We start from the raw sequence: 16,865 nt of genomic DNA on the forward strand, positions 1-16,865 counted from the left end.
CCGTTCAGTTTTGGGCGAAAACTGCCCCTAACATGTTAGTTCGGGTCAAAAACCACAGGACATGTTATAATTGTCATCCCTATATGGGGAAGAAAATTGACTTTTATGATATGCACAACTAAAGGTGTGCGGAAGACCAATCCTCTTACACTCAAATTGTGAAGACTAATCCAATCTTCATTATTGTCGTGACTCAACAAAACCTAGATGAGGTTCGTGGTCGGGTTCTTAGAACTAAACCACTTCCCAAACTCTGGGAAGCCTTCTCAATGGTGCGTCATTAAGAGAGTTGAATGAAGATTATGCTAAATGACAATGCCTCTACGATAGTAACTGAAGGATCAACCCTGGCCTTTGCCATGATTGAGTTTTTCCAAGACAATAGAAACAAGAAACCAAGACCCTTCTACAATCACTAAAAAAAGCTTGGCCAAACCAAAGATAATGTTGGGTAATTCATTATAAGCTTGCTGATTGGAGGCCTGTCCAATCTTAATCTACTCAAGGGCATGTTGTCACAATATCTAGTCCCACTCCCTTCACCAATCAACATATGTACGTCATCTACAACTTGTTCAACAAGAACCCAAAGAATCCACACTCATCCAAGAACTTCTCGACCATGACAAATACTTCACAATATCATCATTCACTACAATTTTGTCTCACTCATGGATTGTCGACTATGGTTCCTCAAACCTCAGACCATATGTCTGGTAATCACACCCTCTTCTCCACTTATACTCAGTGTGAACATAAAATCTCAATCACCATTTTAAATGGTTCACAAGCGACTATAATAGTATAAGCACATAAAAATCTACACACAAATTTATAAAATTAAAATAATTATATTGATTTATTTTTTAATAAATAAAATCAAAATAATTAACATCATGACCAAAACTTAATTAAAACAATTAATTAGACTAATTATTGTGATAATTAAAGCCTAATTAATTAAAGAAAATAGTCAAAATAAAAAATAAAAAAATAATTTGGGGGTAAATGTTGTACTCATTTATCTTAAAATAATTTTAGAAAAAATTAAGAGATTAAAATAAATAATTAATGATGAAATGAGGTACCCATTTCATCCCAAAAATTATTTATTTAGCCCTAAAATAAATAAATAAAATTGGTAAAATATTTTCCATATTTAGTTTAATATTTTATGTATTTAAAAAGATCAAAAGTAAAGCCAAAAGGGTGAAAGAAAAATCAATTTCAAATAAACCCTTAAGCTTTAAAATAAAAATATATCAGTGATCATGTTTGACCGAAATTATGAAAAACAATTACAGCCAGCGCTAGGACCATTGGATGAGCACTGGATTGTCATCCAACGCTCATAGGCTATCCACGTATCCCACTACAACAGAGGGAACACGCGCCCGCGCCGCACCCGATCAACTAACTAGACGTTAGTGCCATCCATCAAAATGCAACGGCGTTGGACAGACCACTAACGGAACGCCCAAACGCGCATGAAACTTTATAGCCAGTTCCTCCGTGCTCGGTAGATAGACTACATTTTACTGGTGATACCAGCGTGCTGTTGATACCAGCGTAGAGCTGCGTCATTGAGGAACTAGGGGAATTAGTGGAGAACATTCAATTCTCCAAGTCGCAATGGGTCATTGCGGAAGTGTACATTTTAAAAAAGACTAACGTGTCACTTTTTCCGATGTACTTGGACAGAGCTGGAATCTTGACGCCTAAAGGAATAATTACTCGTTCAACAACTTTCATTGCGTCTTTCTAGTTGTGATGTTCCTTAGTGTTTTTTTCCTTAGCTAACTTGTTTAGCTGGGCTTGCATCTCTATCTACATGGCTTAAACTTGAGCCATATGACGTTCATATTCCGTTAGCGGTGGTTGGTTAGCCGTTGTAACTTGTTTTTCATGTGATCCTAGGGGGTTTATTACTTTCTCATCTTGTACCCGTGTAGTTAGGTTGATATCCTCTTTGTAGTCTTCGTAGAGAGAGACTTCTTCTTGAGATTTTTGACCAATAGGACGGGAGTTAATGGGAGTGAACATAACTGGGATTTCCTAGTTAGGAAATCGAGAAGAAGAATGCATGTTTTAGGATTTAGACAAAATTTTCTGATTAGCTAAAGAAGATGTGATCAACGCGAGTTGCTCCGTTACATGTTGCATAGTTTCCTTCATTTCCCTGAATTCAGTCACAAAGACCATTTCAGGTACTAGGGGTTCTTCAACCATCTGGTGGCGTATAAAACTTCCGGTTTTTGGATATCTCTTTCTAGGGCCATGTCGGCTTGTCGTAGTCGGGGACTGTTGTGAAGATAAAAATGTGAGAGTTTACAAACGTAACAATGTACAAATGCAATGTAATGCATATGCATATAAAATGAATCCTAGAGACTGATCATCTTCTTTTGTGATTCGATAAGCAAACATAGAGTTGTTATATAAAACACACTCGCAAAGTTTGTTACATACATGACTCTCTTGTTGATATTTTACAAAGAGAGTCTAAAAGGGAAAAAGTTAGGGATCAAAGACTTGTAGTCCTATTGTAGCATGTCCCTACACTAGAAGCTTCTTCCTCTTCATTTTTCTTTGCCTTCTCATATTATTTAAGAATGACAATCATATAATTCTTTCGCTCTGTCGGGATACCCATTTGAGAAGCATTGTGCCATTTCTCGAGATACCTCGTATAGGCCTTATGGTCAATTAGCCTGTCTATAATGATGACATTTCCCATATAAGGAGGCATATAGTTACGACCAAACTGTTTGTGGAGGTCGTGAGTGTAGTAGAATGTAACCCATTCTAATCCCATAAGCATTATCATTGGTATATCATTCATCATGTATGTCATTCTCTTGATGGGGTACCATGGGAGAAAATCTATGACTTCATCATCACTTTTCACGAGGGGTCCTGGCGAAGCCTTCCTCATTCTTAAGTATTGAAGAAAAGGAGATAAGATGTCTCTGGGACATACTAGCGGCAAGCGTCCAAGCTTGTCAAGTATCCAGATGTAGAAGACCAAATGTGACTCTCTTTTTCTCACAGAAGAGGTTAAGAATGAACCGTTCAAACACATCAACGTTTCAGCCAACATGATACCTGAGGGGTCTTTGTTTCCCCTACGAATGTGGTATGCTACCACTAAAATTTTGGAGGATGACTTATCATACGTTGGAGCCATGAAGAAATGAGCCAACAAAATTGTCATTGTCATTAGAGAGGATCCCATAGTTAGGGGAACCTGTCCATTCTTGATTTCCATTTTTATCCATTTCTAGAAATCGATGACATTGTTTTTTAGGATTGTGTTGAATGTCATTTTGGTATAACCGTATTCTTCTTGCAAGAGCTTCCTCAAAGACATTGATTCTACACGTGATTTCAAATACATAATATTTTTATTGTCCATCATCAGGGTAGGTCGAAATTCTTTTATAGTTGAGCACATGTGTCTTTCTCCCGTATAGTAAACCCGTCCAGTATGAACCCATCTCCTTTGCATTTGCATTATGAAAATGAAGTTTATTTTGAAGTTTGTGAACCTCATGATGGGGGTTAGTTCGTAAATCCTATGGTTCCCTCATTTTCGTGGAAGTTTTCAACCCATGGGATCAACTCGACATCCGTCAACATGGACATTGTCTAAGATTGGAAATTTAAAACATTTACAAACATGCGTTTGTTTTAAAAAGAAGGAACATGTTTAAGATGCTCACTTAGACTATACATGCATACACAAAATAAATATATAGTAATCACATAAGGGGTTATAGTGATGAGGTTTTGGTTGTCTAGACACGACAAACAACCGACTTGGTGATCGTAACTAGTTTTTTTTTTGTTTTAAGGGGAATCATAAGAGAGTTTCATTCACCAATAGTGGAGGGGGTAAACCGCTGCCTTAAACCAGTGAATATCTACTCAATTGAGAATTTGTTCCCACATCCACAATGTTCGCGTCCTATCAGACGACTCATCGCCAAAGGATGGAGTTGATCTTGTGCATTATAGTTTTTCCTCTCGCAATATCACTGAGTTTGTAACAATTTATCATTCCACGTTGATAATCTTTGCACATAGGTGTAGAAGTACCGATGTTAGTCATGTACTTCTTTGCAAGTAAGAAGAAAGCTATGTACCATTTACACATAAAGGCTCTAAAATAGGGTAAAACCTATACGTCTCCTAGGTGTTGTACCATTCAAGATAAGCCTATTAAGTTAAAAATGTGATACAAACGTTTCAAAAAGCCAAGTTTATGTTTTCAAGTTAAACATTTAATGCCCAACAGAGTCTTTAGAAACCTGTAACCCTCGGAAAAACCCTTTGCATCAATTTCCATGTAAAGCTAGAGGTTCGAGAGTTTAAACCTTGGTTTGCATGTAAGAAATTTTCTTTTAAAATAAAACATTAGTTAAAAGATTTTTAAATAATTCTTGACAACTTTTGAAATTAATTAAAATAATTTATTTTAGGGTTCAATTTTAAATAATCCGGGAATTTACAGTAATCAAATCATAGTTTGATTTTTAGAAATTCGTTGGTTTAAATTAATTAAACATAATTAATTTAAAAGATTATTTATTTTGAAACAAAATCGCCAATTGATTTTTGAAAATCAATAAAAGTTGACATACGTGTACAAACGTATTGACTAAAGTTTTCTTTGAGTTCGTAGTTTGGTGATACTCGGGAAAGATTTTTGTGTTTCGTCCTCCGTACCCGTTTTAAAAATGGTCTCTACTTATAAATTTGGTTTTTGAAAATCGGGTTTATAACGTTTTATTTTACCAATTATTCTTCCGGTTCTAAGCATGCATAAGGTTTGTGCGTTATTTAAAATATTGAAACAACAATATTTAAATGTTGGTACCTATTGCTGATGATTGCTTAGGAAGGAAATAGTAAGAATTGGAGAACACTCCTTGATCTTTAGGGAAGCTTTTGGGATGCTCAGATCTAAATTTTAAGTCCTTATCCAAAGTTTTCAAAAAATCCAAAATCTTGAAGCTTTAATGGTGGATTTCTGAAAATCGGAGATTGGAAGGTGAATAGTGGATCTTTTGTCTTCGAAATGACTTAGTGGATGTATTTATATTATCCCAATGTCGGTTGAGACTTCAAGTGGACTGAATTAGCCAAAAGTCATTAATGGCGTTTTGGCTGTTCTTGAGTCAACTTGTCGAATATGGATGAATCATCCCTATTTTGATAGGAATAAATGATCACTATGGTAGGGTGATAATTTCAAGCTTTAAATCAACCAAAATTGTTGACTAACGACTAAGTTGACAAAATCAAAACGAATCTTCATCCTTATCTGCTTGACATCGCGACGAGGAGTATGATTAGAGGCCAAAACAATGCCGCTTTGTGCGCGTTTGGCGATTGCGGGGTGTTCCGTTAGCGTTTCGTCATCAATCAAATGGACAGAGCTAACATCCGTGTTAGTTGATCTCCTACAACTCATGCGCGCACTCCTTCAACTGCAGCAGGCTACGCGTGCTGCTGATGGGCGTTGGATAAAAATCTGATGCTCATCTGATGATCGTGGTTTCGGCTGTAGCCATTTAACAAAACTTCGGCTACACCCAATTACGGATATAAATACACAAAATATTTTAGGGTTAAATTATTTTATCATAAATTATTTATTTTAATCCTTATTTTTTTTAAAATTATTTTAAGATAAATGAATATAACATTTATTACCAATATTTTTTTTTTTAATTTTGGTCATCTTTCTCTAACTAATTTGATTAATAATATATTAATTAATCTTAATTAATCTTTTTAAATGAGTTTTTGACGTGAGTTAATTATTTTGATTTTATTTATTCCAACATAAATCAAAATAATTATTTTAATTTTATAAATTGGTGTGTAGATTTTTAAAACTTACCATTAGATAATAATTTTTTATATATTATTATTTTTTAAATTTAATAACTAAATTAAAAATATAATATTATTTAATTTAATTAAAAATTTAATCTGATAATTATATAAAAGTATTAATATAAATAATATAAAATATATTAATTAATAAATTAATTAATATATAATATCATAATTTTGAAATTAATATTTAAAATTTATTGATTTATAAATAAAATAAAAATCTACATATATTTTTATTATAGTAATTTATTAATTAATTAAATTACAACTCTATAATAATTAGTAATTAATAATATATAAATAGTTAAAAAATATATAATATATTAATAAATAATACTAAAATTTCAAAATATATTAATAAATAAATTAATTTTAATTAAATGAAAAATATAAGGTATTATATAACTTTTTAATCTAAATTTATATAAGTAATTATTAATGAAAAAAAATTAAAATAAATAATTAAATTGTTGAATTTAGATAAAATTAAACAGTTAAATATTGAATCATATTTAAAAAAGTACTACTTGTTTTTAATAATATATGTTAAATTATTAATTTTAATTTTAATTTATTAAAAAAATATTTTAGGTTTTGTTTAAATTATTATATTTTTAAATTGAGATTTAATATTTAAAATTATATAAATTACAAATTTATTTAATATATGTATTTTAAAGATAAGTTTTTTTATTTAAAAATAAAAAATTATTATTTATAAATAAATAAGATTGTAATTATATAATTAATATTAAAATTATAAATATAAATATTTTTTATTTAAAAAATAAATATAATTTTTTTTATAAAATTTGTATGTTTAAATATTAATTATAAAAGAATAATAATAATAAAATATAATAAAACCATTATTTGATTTTAATAAAATAGAATGAATTTAAAAAAAAATGGAAAAAAGGTTAAAAACATTCTTATAAACTTTGATTTGGTAGTTTGCTCTCATATTAAAATCTCACAAATATTTTTTTTATATTCAATTAAATTAAATATTTTTTTTATATAAATTTAATATATAAAATCTTTAAAAATTTCATATAAAATATAAATAAATAAAAATATATAATATTAAAAAAATTAAAAACATTATGTTGTAATTTTTTAATGATTTTTTCAATTAACTTAAAATTAAATGGTTTTTAAAATTACAAAATTATAATAAATTATATATTAACTACAATTATATATTAATATATTTTTTTAATATATAAAAATATCATTATTTAATTTAATTTACAATAGTTTATTAATTTAATTAATAATAATATATTTATTAATATAAATAATATAAAATATAATATTTTTATAAATAAATTAAAATTAAATAATTATATATATATATATATATGATATTTATATAAATAAATATATTTTTAATTAAATTATTTATATATATATATATATAATATCGTATTTTTGAAATTAATATTTAAAACTTTATAATAATTTCGTATAAAAAATTTTAAACATTTAAAAATTATATAATATATTATTTAATAATAAAATTAAAAAGTTTACTTATTTTAATTATATTATTTAATAATATAATTATTTTAATTGCATAATAAAAAAATTACATTTTATTACGTTTTAAATTCATAATTTTAATATACTATCCATATAATAAACTATAATAAAATAAACTATTTTATTTCTATTGGCAATTTTATATTTATTAAAAACTAAAATATAACTGAAACAAGAGAATCAAAAATTATAATAAGTTTGTAACTAGTAAGATTATTTAAAAATATTAATACTAATATTTTAATTTTTATAACTTTGTTATAATTATGTAAATCTAAAATATATTATTATAATTTTTTAATATATTAAAAAATATTATTATTTAATTTAATTTACAATAATTTACAAATTTAATATAATAATTCTATATATTTATTAATATAAATAATATAAAATATAATATTTTTATAAATACATTAAAATTAAAATATTATATATATATAATACAATATTTATATAATTAAATATTTTTTAAATTAAATTAATTATATAATGAGCATGAAAATTTGACATACCCCAATTTATAATTTTAAAATAATATTTAAAATTATTATATTTAAAATAACACAAAGAAGAAATTAAAAATAAGTTAAAATTAATTATTGTGATAATTAACCATAATTAAAAAAAATTAATTAAAAATCAAAAATAATTTGAAACTAAAATATTATATTTAATTTAATAATTAAATTCAAAATGGATTTAAATAATTTAATTATAATTTTAAACATAAATTAGGTATAGTTTATGACTTAATACAATTAAATTATACTCTAAATATCCAAAAATAAAATAAATAAAAATAATTTTTATTATATTCCAAAAATATTTTTGTATTAATTTGGTGAATAAAAACACAAAAAAAGATTAAAATTCGATTTCAAAACTTTTTAATAAAAATATAAACTAATAATTCAGTGTACCCAAAAATAAAGAAATCACATGCAGTAGAATTCTTATCAATTGGATCAATTCTTTATTTTCATCTAGCGCTCTGGAGGAAGCCACACATGCCGATTGTAGCCAAGCATGCGCGCGCTCGGATCCACACTGGAGCAGCTAATGGTAACGCTAATCCCGTTTGCCCAAACGCCTGATCGCCAGGCGATGGACGAAACGCCAACATAGCGTCTAATTAAACAAAACAACGTCGTTTTGTTCTTCTTCTCCGCGAACTCCGGAGACCCGCGATAGACGCCGACAACCTTCTAGAAACTATATATTTCCTGTTTCTCAACCTTATGAATCTATTCTTTCACCAACGCGCATGTCTCTCCCTCGCCATCATTACTCCTAAGAATCTAAGTCAAAACCAATCCTAGATCTAGGATGTCGATGACAAAATTAAAATCAAAGGATAAGGCTTGAGAAGCCAAATTCAATACGAATTCGACTTCAATAACCGACCTAGCCGAGTATAAATACTCCTAGGTGTTCTTCTTCCAAGCCATCAAACATAATTCCAGTATTACAGCCTCATTCGAAGAATTGTGAAGAACTCCAACGACTGATTTTTTTAGAAATTGCTCTGGCGATCCAAACTTCGATCCAGGGCTTGGGAAAACTTCATACACATCATCGGAGTGTTCTCCAATCACTAGCAAGCTTCCAGACCCACTGTAATTCAATTTAGGATTCAAAATTGAATTTTTCTAAGTTTGATCGGGTTGATCTTATTTAAGGCTCAATTTCATGTTTTCTTTAGTTGAAATTAATCCCTAGATGATTTCTAAGTTTTTCGTCGAAAGAGATTTCATCAATTCAACCCTAATCGAAAAAACTCAAATTTGATTTGAAAATCTAGAAAATTTGAAAATCATGTTCTTGAGATTTTTGGCTTACATTTTGATTCAAATAGTTGCCTAACATGTTTGTGAACATGTTATGATGATTTTCAAATAATAAAATCAACATTCCGATCATGTTTGATTCAATTGATTTTTCTTTAAAAAAAGTTTTGAATTTCAGTTTTAAAATTTGTTATAAAGCTTGATTGATGTCTTGTTTTGATCGTGTTCGACTATAATCATCATTTCAAAGCTACTGGAACAAAAATTAGGCCCTGCGATGACCTAATTCAAAAGATCCCAAATTTTGTCCTAAAATTATTTTAAAAAACCAATTATTGTAGAGCTTGATTGATCGAGTTTAGGGTTAGGGGTTATAATCCCTACATCTATATGAGTTGTTAGCAACTTACAAATCGTATTTTCAAGATTTGCATCAAAAGATAAAACCCGTAATCTTTGTACCAAATGAAGAACACTCGGTCCTTTGGGACCGAGTCGAAAATTCCCAGTCCTAACCGAGACCAATATTATTTATTTATTTCACGTAAATAATAAGTTAATGGTGTTTAAAACCGTTAAAAAAACCACGTTTTGTATAACTGTAACAATAAAGAACAAAAAGAAAAATTTATAACTTAAAAGAAGATGTCTAAAATCTCAATTGACTTTTAATAAAAAAAACCTCAACCAAACAATTCGACTCTTAAGAAATTACACTATAATATTTTTCAAGAAATTTTAGAAAACTATTTTAAATTTTCTTTGTATTATAAGCAATTATTGTTTTCAAAATTCTATTTGAAAAAGTATAGCTTCACAAAATCAAGATTTAAATATGAGTTGGTGAAAATGAGTGTTTAGAGGTCGTGACTCGTGTGTGTGTGAAATGAATACTCCAAATTCATGGTGCCTTTCTGGTTCAATGGTGTGGACTTGTTCCAGAATTTTTTATTGACACACTCATTATGTTTTTTTCTTTGTTTTCTTTTACTTAAAATAAGGTTCCAACCTAAAAGAAAAGATAAAATTTAAAAGGATATCATTTCATATATATCTTCTATTAGCATAATTTACAAATATGTGATTCTAACCAAATTTGAAACAAAATACATGAATCATGTGGAAAGAATAACGAATCTATTATAATTTACTAGTAGATAAAAAAAGTGTTTTCCTTGTATCTTATCTTCCCATCATACCACCTTCAAACTTTTCCAATAGCTTGAAATCTTATGCCCAACCTCTAAAATATCCTTAGCCTCCGAGCCATGGCGCTAGGGTTTAGGTATAAGTTTCAAATAGTACTATATAATACTATTATCTTTGTGAAGAGCCCGTCCACGGACTATTGACCATTTCTTAACCTACTCGACCTGTTGTCTTCGGACCTATTGCAAACACAACCGGGGAAAGGATTGGCGTAAAAGTTATCCTCCAATCTTGGAATATCACCCGGTTGTCTAAGAGACGGGCCTCCAAGCCTATGTTTGTGCATTTCCTTCACCTTAGAAGAAAAATCTTCCCAAGGTAACACGCCCTCGTCAAACTGATCAATCAACCTAACAAAATTTACCCTGAAAAAAAAAAGATTAATTATCGCAATAGAAACAAAATCATCTACTGATCGAGAACTACACATGTTCCTTACTTGTCGGGGCTAATGGTTTTCTTAAACCCTTCAAACATCCTATGACCTTGAACCGCTTTCGCCATGTTTCCATCATAAGTGTACACGAAAACGTCGCTATCTAGAGCGACTATATAATCCAACGCGGCAAGCCTATTCTGATAATTCTTCAACGGCTCCAATTCATCCTCAGTTGCCAATGTTGAATGAGAGAAAACATTTGGATACTCCTCACGAAACGGGTCCATACTATTCTCCCCGTAAATCTCACCCGCGACTATGTATATGTTCGTAGTCGAAGGGTACCCCATGGCCTTAAGAAACATGGCGGCTTCTCTAGGAGACATAGGACAACCTCCTTCTAGTCTTCTCTCTTTGCTATTTATCTCTTTTTCTTTCCAATGCTTTACGCTATACCTCATTAAACGGAGCTCTTCTGTCTCAATTGATGTTAGATTATTGCTGCAACCCGTGAAAGCAAGCATATCTTTTTCGTATCTTAAATGGAGGGCAATAAATGGTTCTCCATTTGTTCTTAATCGGTTGACGAGGTTTTTGGCAAGGCCTTCAATCTCGGGAGTGTAACGAAGGGAGTGGTAATTGGCACGACAACGGAGTCTTTGTATGGAAGGCGGAAGGCCATTGTTAGCTAGTCGAGAATCGGTGTGCGTAAACTTGATCACCTTATGTTGCTTCAACAATTTCAACATTTCTCCTCTATAGTAACTGGACTGAAATGATCAAATCAGTTTTATTTAGAGTTATTTAAATTTGATTGATGAAGGGATAACATAACTAATCGTGTGGTGCAACTTACTGACCGTAGACCAAGAAACAGGAGCCTTGAGAAGGGGGGTCTTCGACGCAATATGTGAAGGAAGAGTTTCGATTATATCGATATCTTTGTCGAGAGATTGAATGAAGTGTTTCCAATCAAATATATCTTTAAAATCACTTGGATCTGTCCAGAAGGACTCATGATCAAGTGATGGAAGGACTAAGGTTGCGTTCATGATCTTGGCAACAGCCACCATATCGCAAATCTATTCATTAACAACAAAAAAAAAAGATAAGAACATCATTAATTTCTAAATCAAATGTTTTTTATAGACAAAAAACATACCCCTGTTCTCATTTGATTCAACCCTCCATTGGCATGAACAAGAATATAACCGTTGGTTGCAGAACCAGTCCCTGAAAAAGAAGAACAAACATAAATATCTCAGTTTTATTTGATCATCTGACTGAAAAAAACACAAACTATTACTTACTTAAACGATTCTTGGGCCGAGATATGCATTTATAGTAGTTTTCACTGTTTGGTTTTGCCCAAATTTCAGACACCTGTAAACAAAAAACATGAGTGGTTATGAATTGTATCAAAATCTCATAACTCTATGGTATGAAGAAAACAAAGCTAATTAATAATATTTGAAATTCTATGTTCCTGTTCCTGTCTCTGTCTGTATCTCTGTTTTTTTGTTGCCTGTCTCTAATGGCAAATTGAAAGTGAAGAAGCTAAGCTGGATGAGAAAGGGACATTAGGAAATGACAAGAAAAACAAGGAAAATTCTGTCAACCATTCAACGTTTTTGTGCCACCGGCCGCCGGCGGCGACAACCCACAAGAACATTCAAAAATAAATAAATAAATTAGTGGGTCACAAGAAAAAGAGAACCAAAAAGCAGAGCTTTACGGGTGCTTTACACCCGTCTAGAAAATAGCTGTAAGAATATAATAATGGTGGCCACCGAATTCTATGTATTTTGCCAATCCCACAAAATTCTTGGGTCAATCAAGTCAATCAACAAAAACAAAAACAAAAAGATCAGATCTACTATTAAACTAACCGTTACAAACCCATGATCATAAATATTCTTTAAAAAGTTCTAACAATTATCATCAATGGCGATCAAAGAAAATTCCCCAGGAATAGAATAACCTAAAAACAAAGAAAAAAACAAGAAAACATGACATTTAAGGTCAAACCTTACCGGTAATTTGTCATCCAACGTGGGTTTGCGAACCAAAGTCTCAATTTCAGATACAACCCGTTCAGGTCTAACATGATCATCTGGAAAACGAATCAATGGAGGATTCTCCTTCAACTGCATCGTCTCAATTTCCACATTACCTCCAGTCATAAACGACAACTTCAAGAACATCGATACCATAAGTATAATCAACAAAAACCCAAATATTTTTCTTCCCAAATTCCTCCGAATTAAAAACTGTACACAATCAGGAAATGAGATCCCTTTTTTCCCTATCACTGACAAGAATCGAACCACAGTGTGTCCATAGTGACATCCAGTACCGGAATCATCGATTTCCATAGACACCCCTCCGCCTCCGCCTCCGGCGCCGGCGCCGTAGCAATCTACTGGTGAACCCTTTTCTGTATCTGTTACGTCTCCGACTCGGCGACGGTGAGGCCTTGGACTTCCAGGACAGGAACTCGAACCGGTGGCACCACCGGTAGACATATATATGTAGTTGAAAATAGGGTTGGAGGGAGAGAAAATTTTAAGGAAATGGGGATTTTTTTTCTTTCTGATTCGTCGGGGACGGAAATCTTTTGAGATTTTTGAGATTACCGTTGATTTGTCGGATATGGTGTCCCTTCCTTTTTGTTCCCCCCCCGTGTTCTTTCTCTCTCTCTTTACTCTCTCTCCCTCCTTCCAGAAAGAAAGAAAGAAAATTTTGATTTTCTCTGTCCTCTGTTTTGATTCAGACAAGAGGAGAGACCGAAATAGAAGGCGATCAGACAGGCGAAATCTGCGTTAATGGTGAGCTTCTGCAAATAATATATATATATATAACTTCTCTCTCTATATCTATCTTGTATCTATCTGTCTGTTTGGAGAGACGGTGTGGACTTTTAAACCATTTGAGTTTGCTTTTAATTGGTGTTCTTTTATTATTAAAAGATTAATTTTAAACTTCATTTAAAAATAATTTTTTGAATTGTAATTTGTAATAATAATTTCAGAAGTGTAAAAAAAGGAAACAAATCTTATACTTATTATTATATATTTTTTTAATTGGTCAATTCCTTTATAATTAAATGTATTAAAGGGAAAACAAATAATATGATTATCTATAAATTTTTATAAGTAAGTCAAAGTATTCTATAGGTAATTTATTCAATGTATTAATTACCTTTTTTAACTTTTAAATTATTTTTGTTTAAAAAGTTTTGGTAAAGATAACAAGTTTACTTTTTTAATAATGTAAAATTTACTTCAAATTGAATAAGATAATGAAAAAAAGGGATTAAGTGTGGCATTCATTAAGAATTAAAAAATTTCAAATATTGAATAATATATACAAGCAAGTGATTATCTGTAAATTTTTAAAATTAAGTCAAAGGATTCTATAGGTAATTTATTCATTGTTTTATACTTTTATTAATCACCTTTTAAAACTTTCAACATTTTTCATTTAATATTTTTTTTGGTAGAGATAACAGATTTAAATTTTTAATAATGTAAAATTTACTTCAAATTGAATAAGATGATGAAAAAGGACTATATTGTGGCATTCATTAAGAATTAAAAAGAGACACACCCTAGTAAACCTTTAATCACAGACCTTTTACGATTACCTTGTCCACTTTCTTAGTTGTGAAGAAGAACCCTTGAATCTAGGGTGTTCTAGTTTTGTTGTGGTGTGATATTTTTTTTGCATTTTTTTTTCTTTTCTTTGTACAACTATGAGAGTGTTTTCTCCATGTCGGTCACATTAATTTGTATAACGAATTATTTAATAATTTCTCTATGGTAGTTGTGAAAAAGACTAGTAATTAGCATTCATATAGAATTTGATAAAGAAACTCTAACAAAACTTTACTCACCTTCCTATAGTCTAGTTTGACACTTTTTAATCTTGGAATGTGATTAGGCGCTATAGGAGTTTTGTCTATATTTATATTGTTGTTTTTACGACATAATTAGAATTTTATATCGAATGAGGATTGTAGTGGAGAATTTCTTAGTATATAAAAAAATATTTCTCACAATTAGAATTTCACGTCAGAAGATGATGAGAGTAAAGAAAGTTTCTTAGTCTATAAAATAAATTATTCTCCCTTTGATTTATTTCACTCAATATTTGTATCTCTTATTCTTTATCAATTAATACTTAGCACTCGAAGACGTAGACAACAATTGGCCGAACTCCGTTATCAAATTCTTAATTTGTTATTTCTTTTATTTATTCTTTTTTCTATTAGTTTTCCACAACAAGTTATATCAGAGCCGATTATTAGTCATTGACACGGTGATTGAGTCTTCAAAAGGAGCATCAACTCATTTGTCATCCTAGATGAGGACCCCAATGTCGAATTTATAGTTTGCGTTGGAAATATTTGATGGAACTGGGCATTTCGGTATGTGGCAAGGTGATGTTCTAAATTGTTTTTTCCAACAGGGTATAGATGTTGCTATTGAGATAAAAAAAAGTTACATGATATAAAAATAATGGAGTATCATAAATCAATTGGCGTGTGGAACAATTCGACCATGCCTATCTAGAGAGCAAAAGTACGTCGTGAAGAATGAAACTTCTACACAGAAACTTTAACAAGCATTAGAGAATAAATTTCTGAAGAAGAATGGTCATAATAAGCTCCTTATGAAAAAACGTTTGTCCCGGTTTAATTATCAGTCATGTACCACTATGAATGAACACATCACTACGTTTAATCAATTAGTAGCAAATCTTTTAAATCTTTATGTGAATTTTGAGGATGAGGATTCGGCTTTGATGTTGTAATCGTCCCTTCTTAATGAATTTAAACATTTAGAAACAATGTTACTTCATGATAAGGGAAATGTATATCTTGATGCTGCAAGTTCTGTTTTATATAGTCACGAATTGAAAAAGTAGGACAAAATAAAATAAAATAGCTACAACAGATGAAACATTAGTGATCAGGGTCGTCAGCAAATCAAATCAAAAGGGGGAGAAGGAAGATTTAAAAGTAGAGTTTTCAAATATGAATGTATTCTGTCGTGAGAAAGAACATTAGAAGAATAACTGCCCATATTTTAAGAAGAAATAAAAAGATTATGAAGATGCAAATATTGTAGAAACCAAATGTGAAGCAGATTTAGAATTTTTTTTGTCGATGTCACACACAACATCACATTCTGACATTTAAATATTGGACTCAATTTGCACTTATCATATGACACCAGTTCATGAGTGGTTTTTTTACTTTAAAGAAATAGTTGGTGGAGTTGTTTACATGGGAGATGCTAATACATGTAAAATAAAAGGGATATGTTCAATTAAGCTGATAAATGATGATAGATCCACCAGAATTATCGAAGATATTCGGTACATACCGAATATGGAAAAAAATCTCATTTTTTTGAGGGTCTTGGAGTCAAAAGACCTACATGTGAAAATGGAAAATGGAATTTTAAAAGTAAACTTTAGAGAACTAGTGATGCTGAAAGTCATCAAGAAAAGTAATAATATGTAGTACACTTAATGGGACAACAACAACTGTATCAACTTCCGGCAGTAAAAAGAATTAAAGGCAACAAAGCTATGAAACACGCGTTTAGGACATGCTGGTGAGAAATCTATGCAAACTCTTGTTAAGAAAGGATTGTTAAAAGATACAAAAGTTTGTAAATTAGATTTGTGTGAACATTGTGTTCTTGGAAAATAAAGACGAGTAAAATTTGGCACTGTTATCCATAACACCAAGAGTATTTTGGACTATGTGCACTCAAATGTCTGGAGACCTGCCAAGATCATATCTCTTGGAGGTAGACATTATTTTGTTATTTTTGTTGATGTTTTTTTCTAGAAGAATGTGGGTTCTTACTATGAAGAAGAAAGATGAAGTGTTTGAGTTTTTTCTTAAATGAAAAACTCAAGTTAAAAATGAGACATGAAGAAAGATCAAAATTTTTTGAATTGATAACATTGGAGAATACGAGAATGATTCTTTCTAGAAGTTATGCCAAGAGTGTGGTATA

The 16,865-nt window shown here is 30.5% G+C and overlaps 1 protein-coding gene across 1 annotated transcript; it reads right to left on the minus strand.

The window, feature by feature from the left end:
* Positions 1 to 10,259: 10,259 nt before the first annotated feature.
* On the minus strand, positions 10,260 to 13,689 carry LOC124940154 (O-fucosyltransferase 19-like). Its single transcript, XM_047480637.1, has 6 exons — positions 12,864 to 13,689; positions 12,141 to 12,213; positions 11,993 to 12,063; positions 11,691 to 11,912; positions 10,891 to 11,600; positions 10,260 to 10,816 (listed from the first exon to the last, which is right to left on the minus strand). Exons 1-6 carry the CDS (start codon positions 13,353 to 13,355, stop codon positions 10,588 to 10,590), a joined length of 1,797 nt encoding a protein of 598 aa, XP_047336593.1. The 5' UTR covers positions 13,356 to 13,689; the 3' UTR covers positions 10,260 to 10,587.
* Positions 13,690 to 16,865: the final 3,176 nt, after the last annotated feature.

The sequence above is a fragment of the Impatiens glandulifera genome, chromosome 5, assembly GCF_907164915.1.
Source record: "Impatiens glandulifera chromosome 5, dImpGla2.1, whole genome shotgun sequence".
Classification (NCBI taxonomy): domain Eukaryota; kingdom Viridiplantae; phylum Streptophyta; class Magnoliopsida; order Ericales; family Balsaminaceae; genus Impatiens; species Impatiens glandulifera.